Consider the following 16,282-nt stretch of genomic DNA (forward strand, 5'->3'; position numbering starts at 1 on the left):
AAAATTTTGGACCTTTTTTTACAGAAATGGTACCTTTTTAAACCAATTTTGGTACAGAAAAAAATTTTCAAGTGGCAACCGTGGATATAAATAGAAAATAAGAATAGAAAAAACACGGAAGCTAGAGTCTTTGTTATTGGAACAGTTATATGTGTATAAAGTATTTATCCAAAATAATTAATTAAAAAATTTTCATTTTTAATTTTGATTTTTGTAAGAGGCCTTTGCGGTAAATCACAGGGAGCTGTTATTCCATTTTCTAAAATGACCATTTCAAGAAAGAAATAGAAAGAAATTTCGGCTCGATTGCAGCCATTAATAAATTCGCCTAAGGAATTGAAGGCCATACCTTTGCGAAAAAAGTGTTAGCATTGGGTCAATAGTTGACATGGTCATATTTGACCTATTTTGAAGGTGGCAAAGCATATTTTGATTGTTTTATAAAAAATTTGCGTTTTATATAATAATTTATGATATTTTGTGCTTTGAATGTTTAAAAAACTTAATTTATAGATATTTATATGTAAAGACATATATATATATATATATAGAACATCTAGTCATTATTGTAATTGCTGCTTTTTATATAAGAAAAAATAACATAATGATTGTATTTCTCAATGTGGGTTAAGTAGAAAAATGTCCAAATATTTAAAATTGAATTTTGGTTTTAAATTGATTTAATATTGTATTAATTTGAAAGAAAAAAACTTTGTACCTTGATATACTCGTATCGAAGAAAATTTGAGTAAAATTCTTAAACGCACAAGAAAAAAGTACTTAAAAAAATTATTTTTCTCCTCTTAGAAAAAAAAAATATTTATTTACAGAATTGTACAAAAATATTTTATTAAAGATATTGAAATATTAAAACTCTTAAAATGTTAAATGGAATATTTTTATGAAAGAAGACGTAATATTATAAACAATTATTATTGTACTCGTATATAACATACATATATACATATAAATTGCATGAATACCTACCTACATACATTCCTAAAGAAATATATAATATATAAATAATCGTTTTTATAATAAATATTGTTACAAAATGAAAATTAGTTGAAGAGCTAAACTGCTTTGATAAAGGATTTTATGGAAATGTTATGATATATTGTACACGTACCTTTTTAAAAAATTTGGTACAAATCAGAAATAGAAAATAATTAATCAAAATTAAATGCATATTACATATTTATACATACATATACTCACGAATACATATATATAGAAATATGGTCCAGAGGATTAATTACTTGAAGCTTAAAAATACTAGAATTATTAGAAGAACGGCTATTTAAAATGCTATAGCTTGAAATGAGAAGTTGAAGGGATCTTGAACTGAACATTTATAATTTTTTTTCTAAAATTGTGGATGACAAGTTTTATCTATAAAACATAATTCTTTGTGTTTAAAACTAATATTAATATATATTTACAATTTGCAGCATTGATAGTAAAAATATTATTAAGCTGATATTAATTAACACAGCTAAATTATATATAATATTTATTGATATATTTTGACATGTCCAATATACTGTCCGATGAAATTTCTTTTAATTATAATAATTTTTTTAATAGAATTTAAAATGTTAGTAATTTTTTTAAATCAAAAAATTACCACATATAGAGACATTCAGGCTACCAGTATTGTATTACTAAAGAAGAAGATTTTTTGTTGTGTAACTGATATTAATTAAGCGAAAAATTGAGTTTGCATTGAGAGATTTCTAACAATAGACATCTGTCTCTCTAACATTCAGATATGATCAAAAAAAAATACAGTCACATAGTATGTGACTAGAAGTCTTTTCCCATTCCACACAGTTGCGTAACTCTCTCACCTATGGCAGATCCATTACGTTGAGATGGTAGCGCAGGTTAAGAGGTTAAGACGAACTATTGGCTAACTCATGAGATATATCGAATTGGAGACTTATATTATATAATGTAATGTAGACAACCTTTTCAATGTTTACGTCATTCGCAGTGCCTCACTCCTTTTATTCATTTTTCAGGCATTCCAAAATTTTAGCGCTTTACTGATTTATGCATAAGTTAACAAGTTTGAATGAGTCTTGCTGTTAAGATTACTTCCTAATTCTTGACTTTTATTAGTTAATGAATATGTTTACTGAAAGTCCTTAGGTTGTGCCTTGAGGTTGTCTGCGATAACGTTTTTGCCACTGGTATTATAAAGAACAATGGTTCATAGTGACCTATAGAATTTAGTATGCTAATAATAGTTTTGCAAGTATTAGAATCATATTTAACTTGTCTGTAATCATCATTATTACCGTCGACCAAAATTGCATCGCCAGCGAAGTATATAACTATTCTGGGTACTAGCAAATCGCTCTTAGCAGTATGGATTATTATTTATTATGTTGAGGCTAGTTTAGTCAATGCACTTAAGCACTTTTACTCTCTATTAACTGCGAGGTTTCTTCATAACCCCTTCTCTTTGCTTTGACTGGATTATTGTTTATCATGTATTTAATACTTTTTAATATTGAATAGCATGATCGGGAGCAGTGGTGCTATAATGGTGGCAAGATAGTGACTCTGTAAACAATAAAACACCACAAAATTTAGTGAAATTATTCCATGCCTAGTAGTGGAATGCAGAAAAAAAATTTGTATACAGGTAGGGATGTTAGTGAAGTTTTTTTGTATTAAATGTCCAGACGTGATCTGTCAAAGGTCAAGGGTAATATTTCGCTTGCTCTTCTGTTGTTCTGTAGCTAGATCATACTCCCGCTACCATAAAATTAAACTACTCTTTTAATACCTCAAAATTTAAATATATTGTTTTTAACTTAAGCCCCGCATTTAATCAAGTAATGTACGTATATAAATATAATTAATAATTATAATAACAAATTGCATTTGAAGATAATTTTAAATATTTGTATTATACATGGAATACTCCATGTATAATATAAAGGAAAGGAGTTAAAGTTGTTAAATACTGCTGGTGATAGTTTTCATTTAGCTATGGTAGAGTAACTATCATATAAACTTATTATTTATATAAAGCAAGCATAACCAAGTATAGGTAAAAATATTAGAGAAGTTCAGATATAAAATATGTACATTTTTTAAAAGTATTTTATTATAGTTACAAAATACTTTAGGTAGATAACTAAATAGTATTGAATTTTAGGGACACATAATACAATAAATTTAGAATTAAAAAGTATTAAAAAAAGCTATATTAGATCAGCAAAAATTCTAATCATTCTCTACATAAAGATTTGACTTAGTAGCGATATAGCTTGCAAGGAAGAAGATAGTTTAGAAATTTATAGATTATTTTTGTAATTAAAATTGAATGAAATTTGAAATATTTAGGAACCTTCAGAATTAATCCTGTATGACTTTATTAACGTATTATACTTTTTAATTAAATGTATATTTAATAAGTTTTATTAAATAATAAAAAAGAAATAAAAATAATAAAATTTGCCCAGATATTGTCATATGATAGTTTTGAGGTACTTACATTAGTACTAATAGTTCAAGGATTTGCCAGATTTTTGTTATCGGAAGTGGTTGACATTTTTAAAATATATGCTTATATTACATAGAAATTAAATCAAAGAAATAAAAAAAATTTTCCATTCCACAAACTTTCTTGCAATTCATATATGAAAATTTTTAGATATTTTCACTGCTAAAAACTAATTTAGGTATTCGCATGATTACTATTGTTTTTGAAAGGTATACAAATTGTTAATAGATAATAGATCTAATATAAAACAATAAATAGAAGGGATGGAAAGTTCTCTGGAAAACAAATATATATATTTTTTTTTTTAAATACAAATAAAAAATATTTAGATCACCTATTTAAACAATTTATTTTGTTTTTTTTTCATATATAAAATGAATGTAGGTCTCTTCAATGAAATAAAACTTAAGACTTAAAATTTATTTCTTTATTATTATTTATTATTTGTTCTCATGATACTATTCACAAATTTAGTAAAGTATTACGAGTAGTACAACTATAATGATATATACTTATCAATTTAAAAGAAAATAATATATAACAAATACGTATATATGACTTATATATATATATTATTAGTTAATAGTTATTAGCAAACGAGAACTAGTATGAATTAGTTCGTTTTTATTTGAACATAACTAAAAATAAAAAATACAAAATTATTTAGCCTTATATTATATGAATGCATTTTTAAGAAGGTTCTTATGCGTAATGTTAGGAATAACTAATATACACATATACTAGTATATATATATATGTATATATTATAATATATGTATATACTATGTGTAAATATATATAATATATATTATATTATATATGTATTATATATTATATATATTATATAATATAATATAATGTAATATATATTATTTTGTAATGCATTGCATGAATGAAAAATTTAAGAAGGTTTTTATGCGTAATTCTAATTTCCTGTGAGGAATAACTAATATACATATATACTAGTATATATATATATATATATACATATATACATGTATATATTATAATATATGTATATAATATGTGTAATTATATATAATATATATAATATTATATATTATAATGTAATATAAATTACTTTATAATATATTGTATGAATGAAAAATTTAAGAAGGTTTTTATGCGTAATTCTAACTCTTATTAGAGATAAGTAATCTTGTGTTGGTTATTTATTTAGTTATTTTCAAATAAAAAGGAGCTAGTTCATACTAGTCTTCGTTTGCTAATAACTAGTGTTAGAGTAGTCTTTTACTAGTCCGACATGGCATAGGCATATAAAACTTTGCGAACTATTGTACGTAAATAATTTGAATATTGGTCCGCTTTTAGAACATGTGTGTATAAAATGGATTACTTACTTTTGTCTGAAACGAACTAGCCTCGGTCCGATCTTTTATTCCACAAGAACAAAACTAAAAATTTTGAAAATGTTAAATAATAGATACTTATGGGTCTAGTATTAGATTTTTGTACAATATCTTACTCAATTTTTCATATAAAGATTTTAAAATTTCGATTACAATTTTAATTATACATAATGTATAATTAAAAAACATACATACATATTAAACTTTATCGATATGTATTAGATTTGAAAACATTAACAACTATTTTGATGTATATACTATTAACCTATATACCTAAATAATATTATTAGTAAAACTTATATACATACAACATCAAAATCAATAATATTTATATATCAAAAGTCAGCCCATGCCTGATCATTAAAATTAAAGATTTAATGTTTTTCTTAAATGAAATCCTAAAACATGATCATATTTTTGCTGATCCAACTTCTTTGAATGTTTGGATCAGATCATTTATACTGATTCATGATAAGTATCTATAATATTTTTGTTGTTTGAAATTGGCACTGAGCTGCTATAAATTACTTAATATTCAGCAGTGTAGTTACAAATATAATATTAAAATCAGCTTTAATAACATAATTATATAATATAATATAATGTAATAAATTTTGTTAAATATAAATCTTATTAAAAGAGTTTTTATACATAAATATTGTTGTAGTTCTTAATTAATTGTCTAAGATCTCTTTTTATATTATATTTTTAATATCATAAATGTTTTTTACCTCGTTTTAATTACTAATCATGTGTTAAAATGTATTGTGTCTTGATATCTGATCTACGTATAATTATATATATGTTAATATATGTGTATGTGAACAGATTTCTATTTATTATATATAAAACTTTATGGATGTGTTTGTACCTACTAAATCTAATCAGTAAAAATATTCAATATAAATATATATACATATATATTTTTTGTAATACTCCTAAGCTAATTGTAAATTGTCTTGTGTATGACAAGCTGTATTTTTGTTATGCAAAAAATATTAATCTTATATTTAAATAATAATTATATTATATTTAAATATGGAAATGTTAAAAATTTAATTTTTCGAGCATAATCACTTTTCTCGCTGAAGAAATGCCTGAACGCTTGTCAAATTTTGAAGCGTGACTTGAGACTGTCGTAATTGGAAACGAAATTTAGTAAAAAATACACAAAAAATTTGTTAAAAGAAAAACTTAAATTTCTTATAAAAATTATATAAAAATTGGAATTGGTACTAACATAAATTGGCTTATTTACTCTTAAAAAAGATTTCTAAGAATTTCTTTTATATGTATGTTGACTGTTAACAATTAAATATTATATATAATTTTTTTTACATTTTTTAAACAAACTAAACTGCTTTTAATTATTTTTAAACAAAAAAAAAAAAATTTAACAATAATAATTTACTTCATAAGATTAAATTAACAACTAAAAAAAATATATTTGAAAAAATTTATGAAGCAGATATAAAATAATATTTTGTATTAAAATTAAATACATTGTAATATTATCACATTGTATTAATATATAATACATTTCTTTTTGGTAAAACAAAAAACAAAACAAAAAGTTAAAAAATTAGCACATTTTTAATGATCAAGATTTTTTATAAAAATAAATTAAATAGATAAAATATAAGCTAATAAATGAATTTTTTAAAATTATAATAATTTTTTAAATTCAGTAAACACAGAAAAATAAAAAATAATATATAAAATTTTACAAAATAAAATTTGCCAATAATAAAAATAAAAAACACTGTTGTTTTTTTTAATTAGTTTTAATTTTTATATTCTAAATTAATAATATCTTACATATTTTAAGCAAATAGTCCGTTCAGGACATATTCTTTTCAAGACGATTAAGTCTCCTGTCTGCCTAAAAAAATATTACACAATTAACCCAGGTTAGACATGTGAACATTACAGGGAACAAGAAAGCTGATGGCTTAGCCCACCTTGGTTCGTTAAAAGAAGAACTTACCTCAATTTTCTTCAGCTTGCCAATAACACATGGAATGCATTTAAGTCATGTGCAACTTCCTGGTTAACATGGCACGCCTAAAATAAAACTAGATCTTGGAAACTTATCAAAAGAGATCGATTACTACAGGGCTTACTGCAGTCTTTTCTGCTCATTGGTGTATAGGAACGCACGCATTCCTCATGATCTTTACTGCGGAAGTTGTGGAAACCTGCAGGAAAGCCAACCATTGAACACTTTTTCTGTGAATGCTTGGCTTTGGCTTCTGAAATAGGTTTTTAATGAGGTATTTCTTTGACAGCTTATCAGAGTTTCCATCGGTAAAGACGAAAGACCTATTAAATTATCTAAATTCAAAGGGATGGATTTAGTTTGTACTCTTTTATCTTAGGGGATTATTGCGAGAAATTTGGTGGAATAACGGCGAAAAACCGCTAATTGAGATACATGGAAATTTAGCTGATGACCTGCTACTGCAACCAAACAAGCATCCTAAGCTGAATACGATGTGTAATGAAAAGATAATGTGTGATAGTGTTTTATATCATTACATATAAATATGTATGGCTAACAGTGGACATAGTCTTTTGTATGGGTCTAAAATAAATACTTTTATTTGAATTAAATTTGACAGATTTTAATAAGGTTTTAAAAAATATATATATTTATATACCACAATTTAATTTTAGAGTGAGTATAACATTTTTCATACAGATATCCATGTCACAACAATGCTACTTGTATGTATAAGTAACTATTCGAACATTACCCGCATACACTACTTAATAATAATCAAAGACTAGAAAAAAAAGAGGATGTATTAAATATTGTTCCCAAATGGGAATCGAATTAGTGGTATATAGTGTTTAATGTTCATAAATTAAAAAGGATTTCATTTCGATCTATTCGAAATTTGAATTGAGCTTTGTTGGATAATTAAGTTACACAACCCAGTTCTATTAATACAAAACATTATAAAAATTAATATTAATACATTTAATAAAATTTAGTATCTTAATATATTTAAATTATCTTTTATATAATAAGTAACAAGATATCAGCTTTTATCATTTTAATAAATATAAAATAGATACTGATTTTACTAATATATTTTTTACGATATTGTAATGTTACACATTATTATTTTAAAGCTTACAAATATATTTCAAAATTTACTATACAATATAAACTAAAATTTTAAAACAAATTTTATAAGCTACAAATAATTATGATTTGGCTACAAATGATATTTGTAAAATTCTATTAACTATCTAAATATATCAGAGCTAAATTCACTTTCTACGTTTCCTCCGAAATTTCTTATGAGTAGAGTCATTATATTCATTATCATCTTCATTGTCATCAAATGTATTACTAAAATTACGTTCTTCAAGTGAGTGTTGTTGCCTATCCCATTCTTTTCTTAATTCACTTAACATGGCAGGAGTAAGTAAACCTTGAGCTAATAAACGTTCTGTTAACCGTCCACGCATATTGGTTGGTACGCGAGGTTCTAATTTAAAAAAAAAGCACAAACATATTAATAAAATAAATAAAGCAAAAACTTTAACAAAACTTATTAAGAAATTACCTTTAAATTGTGTAGTTCTACGCATATTGTATGTGGTGTCACCGTCACTAGCATTTTGATTAGCTTCGGTATTCTTCAATAGACGTGTTATTTGAAAAACTCCTTGCTGTATTATTTCATCCAATTCTCTTTGTGCAATACGTACTGCAGGTGCATCTGGGAATAAATCTATAAACCGATAGCTTAAAAGAAATATAAAAGAACATTAATCTGTAGTTAGTTAAATATTAAAATAAAACTAATTACCTTAACCATAAGTAGAGATCCATTACATCAAAAACTGATTCGAGATGTACTAAATCTAAAATGGTTTTTGGTAAACTAAATGGCCAGCCACAATTCTTGGTTATAAATTCAAATGTAACAGGTTCATTGCGACTATATTGACGTGCGATCTAGTTTGTTAAAGTGTTTAATGTTTATCAAATTTTTGCAATTTAAGTAAATGATCAAACCTTTAAAAACATGGAGCAAACAAATGCCATTTTTTTATTTATTGGTGCACAACAGAACACATATCGAGCACGTAAAGGTAATGGTACATGTTGTATCATTTCAGCCAGGAACTTAAAATCTTCAATATTACACATAAAGTATAGTGAATCATCGACGGTAGATAAATTTACGAATATATCCTTAAAATACAAACAAAAGAGTAAAGATAATTATAAAGTACAATATATTATAACATTCAATATGTACCATAAGGTTGCTTAATGTTGAGTTTGGCAAATGGTAAGCATACAACTCAATTTGATCGGCAGTCGGATGTAAGCCAGCTTGCTTAAGTGGATCTGGTGATTGTGATAAAACTTTTTTTAAAACCGGCAAATCATCTGCTTTAAAAGTTGTCACATAACCATGTTCCCATTGTGTGCGAAATCTTCCTGCTCTACCTGCAATCTGTAAAGCTGATGAGACTGATATTGTATCAATTTCACGTTCACCCTTTTCATTCATCGACGGCTTTACCAATGAATAAAATATAATTCGACGTATACTCCTGTAAATAAAATTTAGTTTTATTTGTTAGTTAAATAATTTTTCAATATAGTCATTACAAATTAAGTCCCATTCCAATAGCATCTGTAGCAACCATAACTTTACAACTATTTTCAGGATCATTGAATTTAGCAGCCTGAGCAAGTTTCGTACCAGGTGGCAGGCCACCGTATATTACAGCTACTTCTTTTCCTCTACGTATGTGTAAAATAGCTAATTACATTTATTATAAAAAATTGTTCAAACTTCATTACCCTTTTACCTTGCTTCAATTTGCCGAGACACAGAGTATATGTCGTTTTTACTAAAACATACAATACAATCGCCAGGCATTACATTGTCAAGTGTCACTAATGCTGAGTCTTCTACAGTGAGTTGTGTTAAACGATTATAATTATGTACTTCCACTGTCTCATTTGTTGTTTCACAAATTTTTTGTAACAGCTCCAAAGCGCCAGCTTCACCACAAACATGTACTTCATCAGCAATTAGTCCGAGAAATGCACGTGTCCATGCCCAGCCTCTTTGAGGATCACGTAATTGTTGTATTTCATCAATAACAGCAACTTCATCTAAAAAGCAAAAAAAATTTATTTTCGAAATGTTATGCAGAACTTCAAAACTACACTTACAAGGTGTATTAACAGATGTCATTTCTACTGTACACGCGACATGATTTGCTGGTGTATTTTCATTAATGCCATATTTTCGTTCCTCTCCAGTAACTAAGTCACATGGTGTGCCCTATTAATTTTGGTTTATTTATGTAGTCATTTTGATAAATTAATTAAATTTTAATTTACCCTTTCATTACATTTGTTAAAAACTTCTGTTGCTAGTAGTTTTAGCGGGCCACAATATACACCACTTTTAGCAGTTAAAAAACGTTCCATAGCATGGTAAGTCTTTCCTGAATTTGTTGGGCCGGCGTGAAACACGATTTTTCGTGTAATAGCGCGTGCACTGGGATACCAATTAGCAGGCGTTCTTAAGTCAGATATTTTTTTTAAATCATCCATACAATCCAAATGGGGAAACACTGTTTTTGCATGTCTTAAAAAGTACGGAAATATGTCATCAATATGTCCAGCACCTTGACTGATATCGCTAAATATTATGTGTAAATCTACAGGTAGATTGTCCGCTTCAATACAATAACGTCTAAACGAAGCAAATGCTTGTTGTAATAGATAAGCTGTAAATTTATTATATTAATGAGTTGTTTTAAAAAAGAACATATTTAATTTACAGTCAAGTCCATTTTCACTGGAGAGCAGTTTTATCTCCCGTCTTTGTGTAAACTTATTTAAAATTTTTAATATATCAGATTTGTCTAGTTTTCCAACGAGCTCAGCGCCGACATCTAGTTCGTCTGTGTTATGGCGCACCGGCACTGGTTTAAATAATGTAGAAACATTAGCTGCGTTATTGTTCTTTTTATGTCTTGCTTGTTGGTAGCTGCTCCGGTGAACACATTTGCTGATTAACACTGTAGTTGTAGGATTCAGTTGACTAATCGGAGATTTAACATTCAGAGCACATAACAGGCTGAGGCCTCTCCGTGAGTTATGCATGTCAGATGCAGATTTTATTAACAATTTATTAAGATAAACAAAAAATATATTTTTACACAAAATTTTGCATCTCGTGGTGATGCAATGAGCGTGTGCGAGAGACATGAACAGCTGTTTGCACACATAACCTCCAAAACAGCTGTTACAAAAAATATTGGTTTGTACTATACAATTCAGTTTTTAAGAGTACAAAATAAAGTTTGTAAAAACACAATTGTCAAATTTTATCAATTTAATGCGTAGTATAATATATATAATAAAAACAATATTTTAAGGTTGCTGTTAACAAATTAATAGAATTTTGTTTTATTTTTTTTTAATAATATATATTAAATGTTTCTAAAAATGTTTGAATAAATCTACATTAAAGTATGCTTGTACTGCGCAGCTGCAAGAAGAATTCGTAAAGTCAAAACATAAATGACATTTACTGTGACACAAACAAATAAACAAATCAAGTAAATGAGTCACTTTAAGTAGTTTTATTAATTTAACAGTTTGTTTTAAAGATCATATTACAAAAAAAAAATAAAAAAATAGAAATGGGTTTATTTGGTAAAACACCAACAAAAGATCCAAAGGAGCAAGTAAGTTTTTAATATTCAATACATAAGGTGACATCATTTGCCGTATATAAATTAGTTCATGGTCGTAAAAAATGCAACTACGTCATCTGCGCGGTTTCTCTTCCAATCCAAAACAATAAAACTGTACTTAAAAATTGTATATACTTTAGGTACAAGAATGGACGCATAAAATACGCAAAGAAGGCAATCAGTTGGACCGCCAAATACGCAGCATACAACGCGAGGAAGAGAAAGTAAAACGTTCGCTAAAGCAAGCTGCGTCCAAAAATGACCGGGACACTTGCATCATTTTGGCAAAAGAAATTGTTGGGGCACGTAAGGCTATTAATCGTATATACACGTCAAAAGCACATCTTAACTCAGTACAATTACAAATGAAAAATCAGTTGTGTAAGTTGCGTTATTTAAAAAATTGTAATGTTTTGTATAAATTTATCATTATTTTATAGCGACTTTACGAGTTGCTGGTTCATTGCAAAAATCTACAGAAGTGATGCAGGCTATGCAAAGTTTAGTACGTTATCCTGAATTGGCTGGCATAATGCGTGATATGTCGAAAGAAATGATGAAAGCGGGTATTATTGAAGAAATGCTCGATGAAACAATGGATTCACTTGAGGACTCAGAAGAAATGGAAGAGGAAGCTGCTAAGGAAGTCGATAACGTACTTTGGGAAATAACTAATGGTAAACTGGGAGAAGCACCGCTACCGCCGGAAGGTATTGCAGCAGAAAAGCAAGAAACACCCGCCGCTACAGTACGACATGAAGCTGAAGAAGAGGAGGAAGAGGAATTGGAGGAAATGCAAACACGTTTAGCTTCTTTACGTTCTTAGATTTAAAAAATACCAAATTGTGCGTTAAAAATCTTAAAATTTAATACAATTGCTTTAATGTAGTTTTAAAGAATAATTGAATATAAAATTTTTGAACATCTTAAATATTTAATTTGTAAATTTACAAAGCTTTATAAAATGTTTATTGATAGAAACATATAACTTACATAAAATGGTTTAGTTTAATTATTTAATTAATATTTTATTTTACTTTTTGTTATTGAATAATTTAATTATTTTTGCAACTTGTTTAATATTTTTGATATTAATTCTATGCGTATATTTATTAAACACACAAATAATACAATATGATTTTATAATTTATAAAATTGTGACAGGAATAAGTAAATGTATACAATATACCAGAGTTTAGTTATAATAGATATATGTTTATTTTTTATGCTTTGACTTTTTAGGTTCAGGAACGTCAACAGAATTAAAAAATATTATTCTAATTTTTCTGGTAACTTAGCATACAGTAGAAATCTTTCCGAGTGTGTATATTATTTATAAAACTTACGTGCGACTCCTTAGGTTCGAAATACAGTCAAAGTTCCATCACTCGAACTTCAATAACTCGAATTTTCTATAATAGGAATCAAAAAGAGTGTACCAAGGTTTTAAAGAGCAAATTACATTCAATTCTGCTTCCATAACTCGAACTTCTGTAACTTGAATTTCTCTATAATTCGAATAAAAATTTTGTCCCGTGCCGATAGGAATATGGGAAAGTGCATTCTATAAGTAAAATCTTTGTTTTAAGTATAAATGCTTTTGGTGTTATAGAAAGTCCCTTTTTCCAAACCAAATTGTTAATTTTTTCTTTCTTATGTTGCTCCTTTGTGCAAATGCCAGTCGGTGGCAACGTGATTTAAAGTAAATAAAATAACTTCCAATGCTACTCTTAATAATTACATTAAGTTTGACGATGAAATTTGTACATCAAGCTTTCCTACAGATGACTACATTACTGGATCAAATTCTAAGCGCAACGGAAAGTGATGATGAGAATGTAATTGATCAACAGCCTTCCAAGAATGAAGTAGAAGACTTATTTAAAATTCTGAATTTATATTTGCAAATGAATGATACTACAACTGATGATCACTATAATAGTATGAATAAAGTGGAATCTTTTTTTACTGAAAATAAGAAAAGAATTAAAGTCCCAAACCCTAATTTTTTAATATTTTACTTCACTATTTGATTGCAAATAAATAAATATCTTAAAATATAATTCTAGTTTCTTTCAAAAATAAAAAAAATTTAAAAAAATTCTCTAACTCAAAGTCTCCATAAGTCGAACCTTTTCTTTGTAAAATTGGACTTTGAGTTATGAAAGTTTGACTGTATTACCTCTGAGACACTAAATAGTTATACTAACAAGGTTTCTCCGTCTTGATCCTGGTTGACTTCAATTTAAGTCACACCCATCCATCAATCCACGGCTCTCCCTAATAATTCTTCCTCTCTTACACAACCATTACCCATTCACATCCTAACCCATGTATTCGTCATCTGATTCTTTTCATGTTATCTGTTCTCAGAGATCCCTGCGGGCTATACCAATAATAACAACATATTTGTGTATTCTGGTTGTAATATAAATTGTTGGACATTAGTTTTAGATTTATAGTATGTGTTAATTTAAAGATATTAAATATATGAAAAGCTACACGAAATATAAAATGAAATAATATCCAAAAACTGACAGGAACCTCGTGGAGCGCTTTAACAAATTGTCCGCTACCTGTACGCTCTCTTTGGTTTAACAGTTGCCATATAAAGTCGATCAACGTACTACTAATGTCGAAAAAGCGATCAATATCAGACATTGTGAAGGCTGTTTCAGTAAACAGGTTGGTTTTGCGGTACTAAGAACGAAACAAATCTTTATTCGTGGATACATTGAAGTTACTGTTATATATATATATTTAGGACCACAACTGTATATATTTATTTTAATAGCCAAGTCCCTGTTAAAGGATTAGACTCAATGAGATCAAATGTGAAGTTAGTGGTTAATTGCCATAAATGAGATGGCTCAGTGATTTGACTTACAAATATATATCGAGTACACTGATTTCGAGGTAAATTGTAGTATAAACGAACTAGCTAAAAAAGGAACTACTAATTGATTTCTCTCCTAAAAAGAAAAGATTGGTGTTACTGTATCGGTTCCAGAACTTAAAATCACAATGATATTTTTTAAGGAATTTTTTAAGGAAATTTTTTTATTATATTAATAATAAAATTAACTAATGACAAGTTGAGAGATAAGTCTCAACTCGCCAAAATTGTACCTAAAGAAGTCACGGAGGTTTCTTTAAATGATTGCGATAAATGAACATTTTATTTCTTATGGTTATTAGAATCAAAGACTACAAATAAAGAATAATGACATTATATGGGAAGATACTGTTTATGTTGACAGTGTTTTTCTGCTAAGGTTATCATTTTTGTAACATCGATAAAATGGTTTATTTAAGTATAATCTTGATTTATTAATCTGGATTTTGGTTTCCAATGAATAGAAGGCAACGAACTCATATACGTAGGAGTAATTATCTACCATAATTTCTAGTAGAATTTAGCAATATTTCATGAAAACAAAATTTTTTTCCTCAAAAATTAAAGGTCTGTCTCATTTGGATGACAAAATACTTTGCTATTTTTCCACATAACTAAGTCTGTATGCTTTCATTTATAAAAAAAAAAACACAAATGGTTTCAAAGGAAATGATATAGTTCAGAACAATATTGAGTTTCCCGCAGTGCTTGTAATGAGGATTTATCTTTGCACTAAGAATGCAATAGAGAATTTTATATCAGAACAGCGTTTGAAGGATTTTGGTTTGTTGTTGTGTCGGAATCAATATTGCTTTGTACCATGTCTGCATGGCTGGATTGCTCATTGCTTGTTTATGACTTGGTAATAAAATTAAGCCGATAATTGCTGAATTGGCTCAGATATTTGTTGTTATTGTTGGTGACGTTGTTGCTGTTTAGTTTTACTTTATTTTGCTCGATATCCTGTATCTTAGTTGGTTAAAAACAATTTCATGTGCGAGTATGTGGGAAGATTATTTGGCTAGCTATATCCTTGTTATTGTCAATATCCTTTTTTGGTCGTTTTGGTAGTAGAGTAGATTAATATAATGGGGGCACCAAAAACATTGTGCAATAATTTTTCATTTTCCGTTCAAACAGATAAATGTGCAATTACGTTAAATTGAGTGTTAGCCATGGTTGATTTTAACAAGCATGAGTTGTGCAGGACTCAATAAAATTTTGTCAGGATATGTAATGGTACATGAGATTAAACTTTTATTTGGATTAAATTTATTTCAATGGTTTTTTTTTAAATATTTAGTGTTTTATCTTTATGTAAAAACATGACTATACAATAATAGAGGATAACATTAATAGAAAAAATTTCATGTTCTAACTTAATGTACTACATATTGTATATAATTATAATAAATTAATAAATAGTAATATAATAGTATTGACTGTTCCAGCATATATTTCTTAAGAAATTGAAATTAGTGTCATTATGAATTAGTTATGCTTAACGTTTAATCTGTGGTTAAACTAAAACTAAGGAGGAGCACTAAAAGTTCTAAGTACATCGCTGCGCCGGATATGACTTGAATGAGTACTGTGGAATACAAAATAAAAGAAATTAATTGTTCATGAAACGTCATCACTATCTATTCTGGTAATATATTTCGATTTAAACTGTTGTGTATTTACATAAATGAGACGGGGTGCTTCAGGGAACCACTCGGAACACCTAAACAATCTGGGCATATC

The 16,282-nt window shown here is 27.4% G+C and overlaps 2 protein-coding genes across 2 annotated transcripts; one reads left to right on the forward strand and one right to left on the reverse strand.

Moving 5' to 3' along the window:
* Positions 1–8,075: 8,075 nt before the first annotated feature.
* On the reverse strand, positions 8,076–11,339 carry LOC119678889 (ATP-dependent RNA helicase SUV3 homolog, mitochondrial). Its single transcript, XM_038090969.1, has 10 exons — positions 10,720–11,339; positions 10,274–10,665; positions 10,103–10,214; positions 9,733–10,042; positions 9,530–9,664; positions 9,171–9,471; positions 8,924–9,103; positions 8,715–8,863; positions 8,469–8,650; positions 8,076–8,390 (listed from the first exon to the last, which is right to left on the reverse strand). Exons 1-10 carry the CDS (start codon positions 11,147–11,149, stop codon positions 8,170–8,172), a joined length of 2,412 nt encoding a protein of 803 aa, XP_037946897.1. The 5' UTR covers positions 11,150–11,339; the 3' UTR covers positions 8,076–8,169.
* A 74-nt stretch (positions 11,340–11,413) lies between these two features.
* On the forward strand, positions 11,414–12,524 carry LOC119678890 (charged multivesicular body protein 3-like). Its single transcript, XM_038090970.1, has 4 exons — positions 11,414–11,502; positions 11,554–11,631; positions 11,781–12,021; positions 12,081–12,524. Exons 2-4 carry the CDS (start codon positions 11,587–11,589, stop codon positions 12,464–12,466), a joined length of 672 nt encoding a protein of 223 aa, XP_037946898.1. The 5' UTR covers positions 11,414–11,502; positions 11,554–11,586; the 3' UTR covers positions 12,467–12,524.
* Positions 12,525–16,282: the final 3,758 nt, after the last annotated feature.

The sequence above is a fragment of the Teleopsis dalmanni genome, chromosome 2, assembly GCF_002237135.1.
Source record: "Teleopsis dalmanni isolate 2A chromosome 2, ASM223713v2, whole genome shotgun sequence".
NCBI lineage: Eukaryota > Metazoa > Arthropoda > Insecta > Diptera > Diopsidae > Teleopsis > Teleopsis dalmanni.

Bases quoted from the DNA above. Each gene is read 5' to 3' on its own strand.
- LOC119678889 (XM_038090969.1), bottom strand. From the start codon at position 11,149: ATGTCTCTCGCACACGCTCATTGCATCACCACGAGATGCAAAATTTTG. The intron at 10,215-10,273 runs GTAAATTAAAAT...CAAAATTAATAG, and splicing joins TTAACAAATGTAATGAAAGG to GGCACACCATGTGACTTAGT. The intron at 8,864-8,923 runs GTTTGATCATTT...TTAACAAACTAG, and splicing joins TTTGCTCCATGTTTTTAAAG to ATCGCACGTCAATATAGTCG.
- LOC119678890 (XM_038090970.1), top strand. From the start codon at position 11,587: ATGGGTTTATTTGGTAAAACACCAACAAAAGATCCAAAGGAGCAA. The intron at 11,632-11,780 runs GTAAGTTTTTAA...TATATACTTTAG, and splicing joins CAAAAGATCCAAAGGAGCAA to GTACAAGAATGGACGCATAA. The intron at 12,022-12,080 runs GTAAGTTGCGTT...ATTATTTTATAG, and splicing joins ACAAATGAAAAATCAGTTGT to CGACTTTACGAGTTGCTGGT.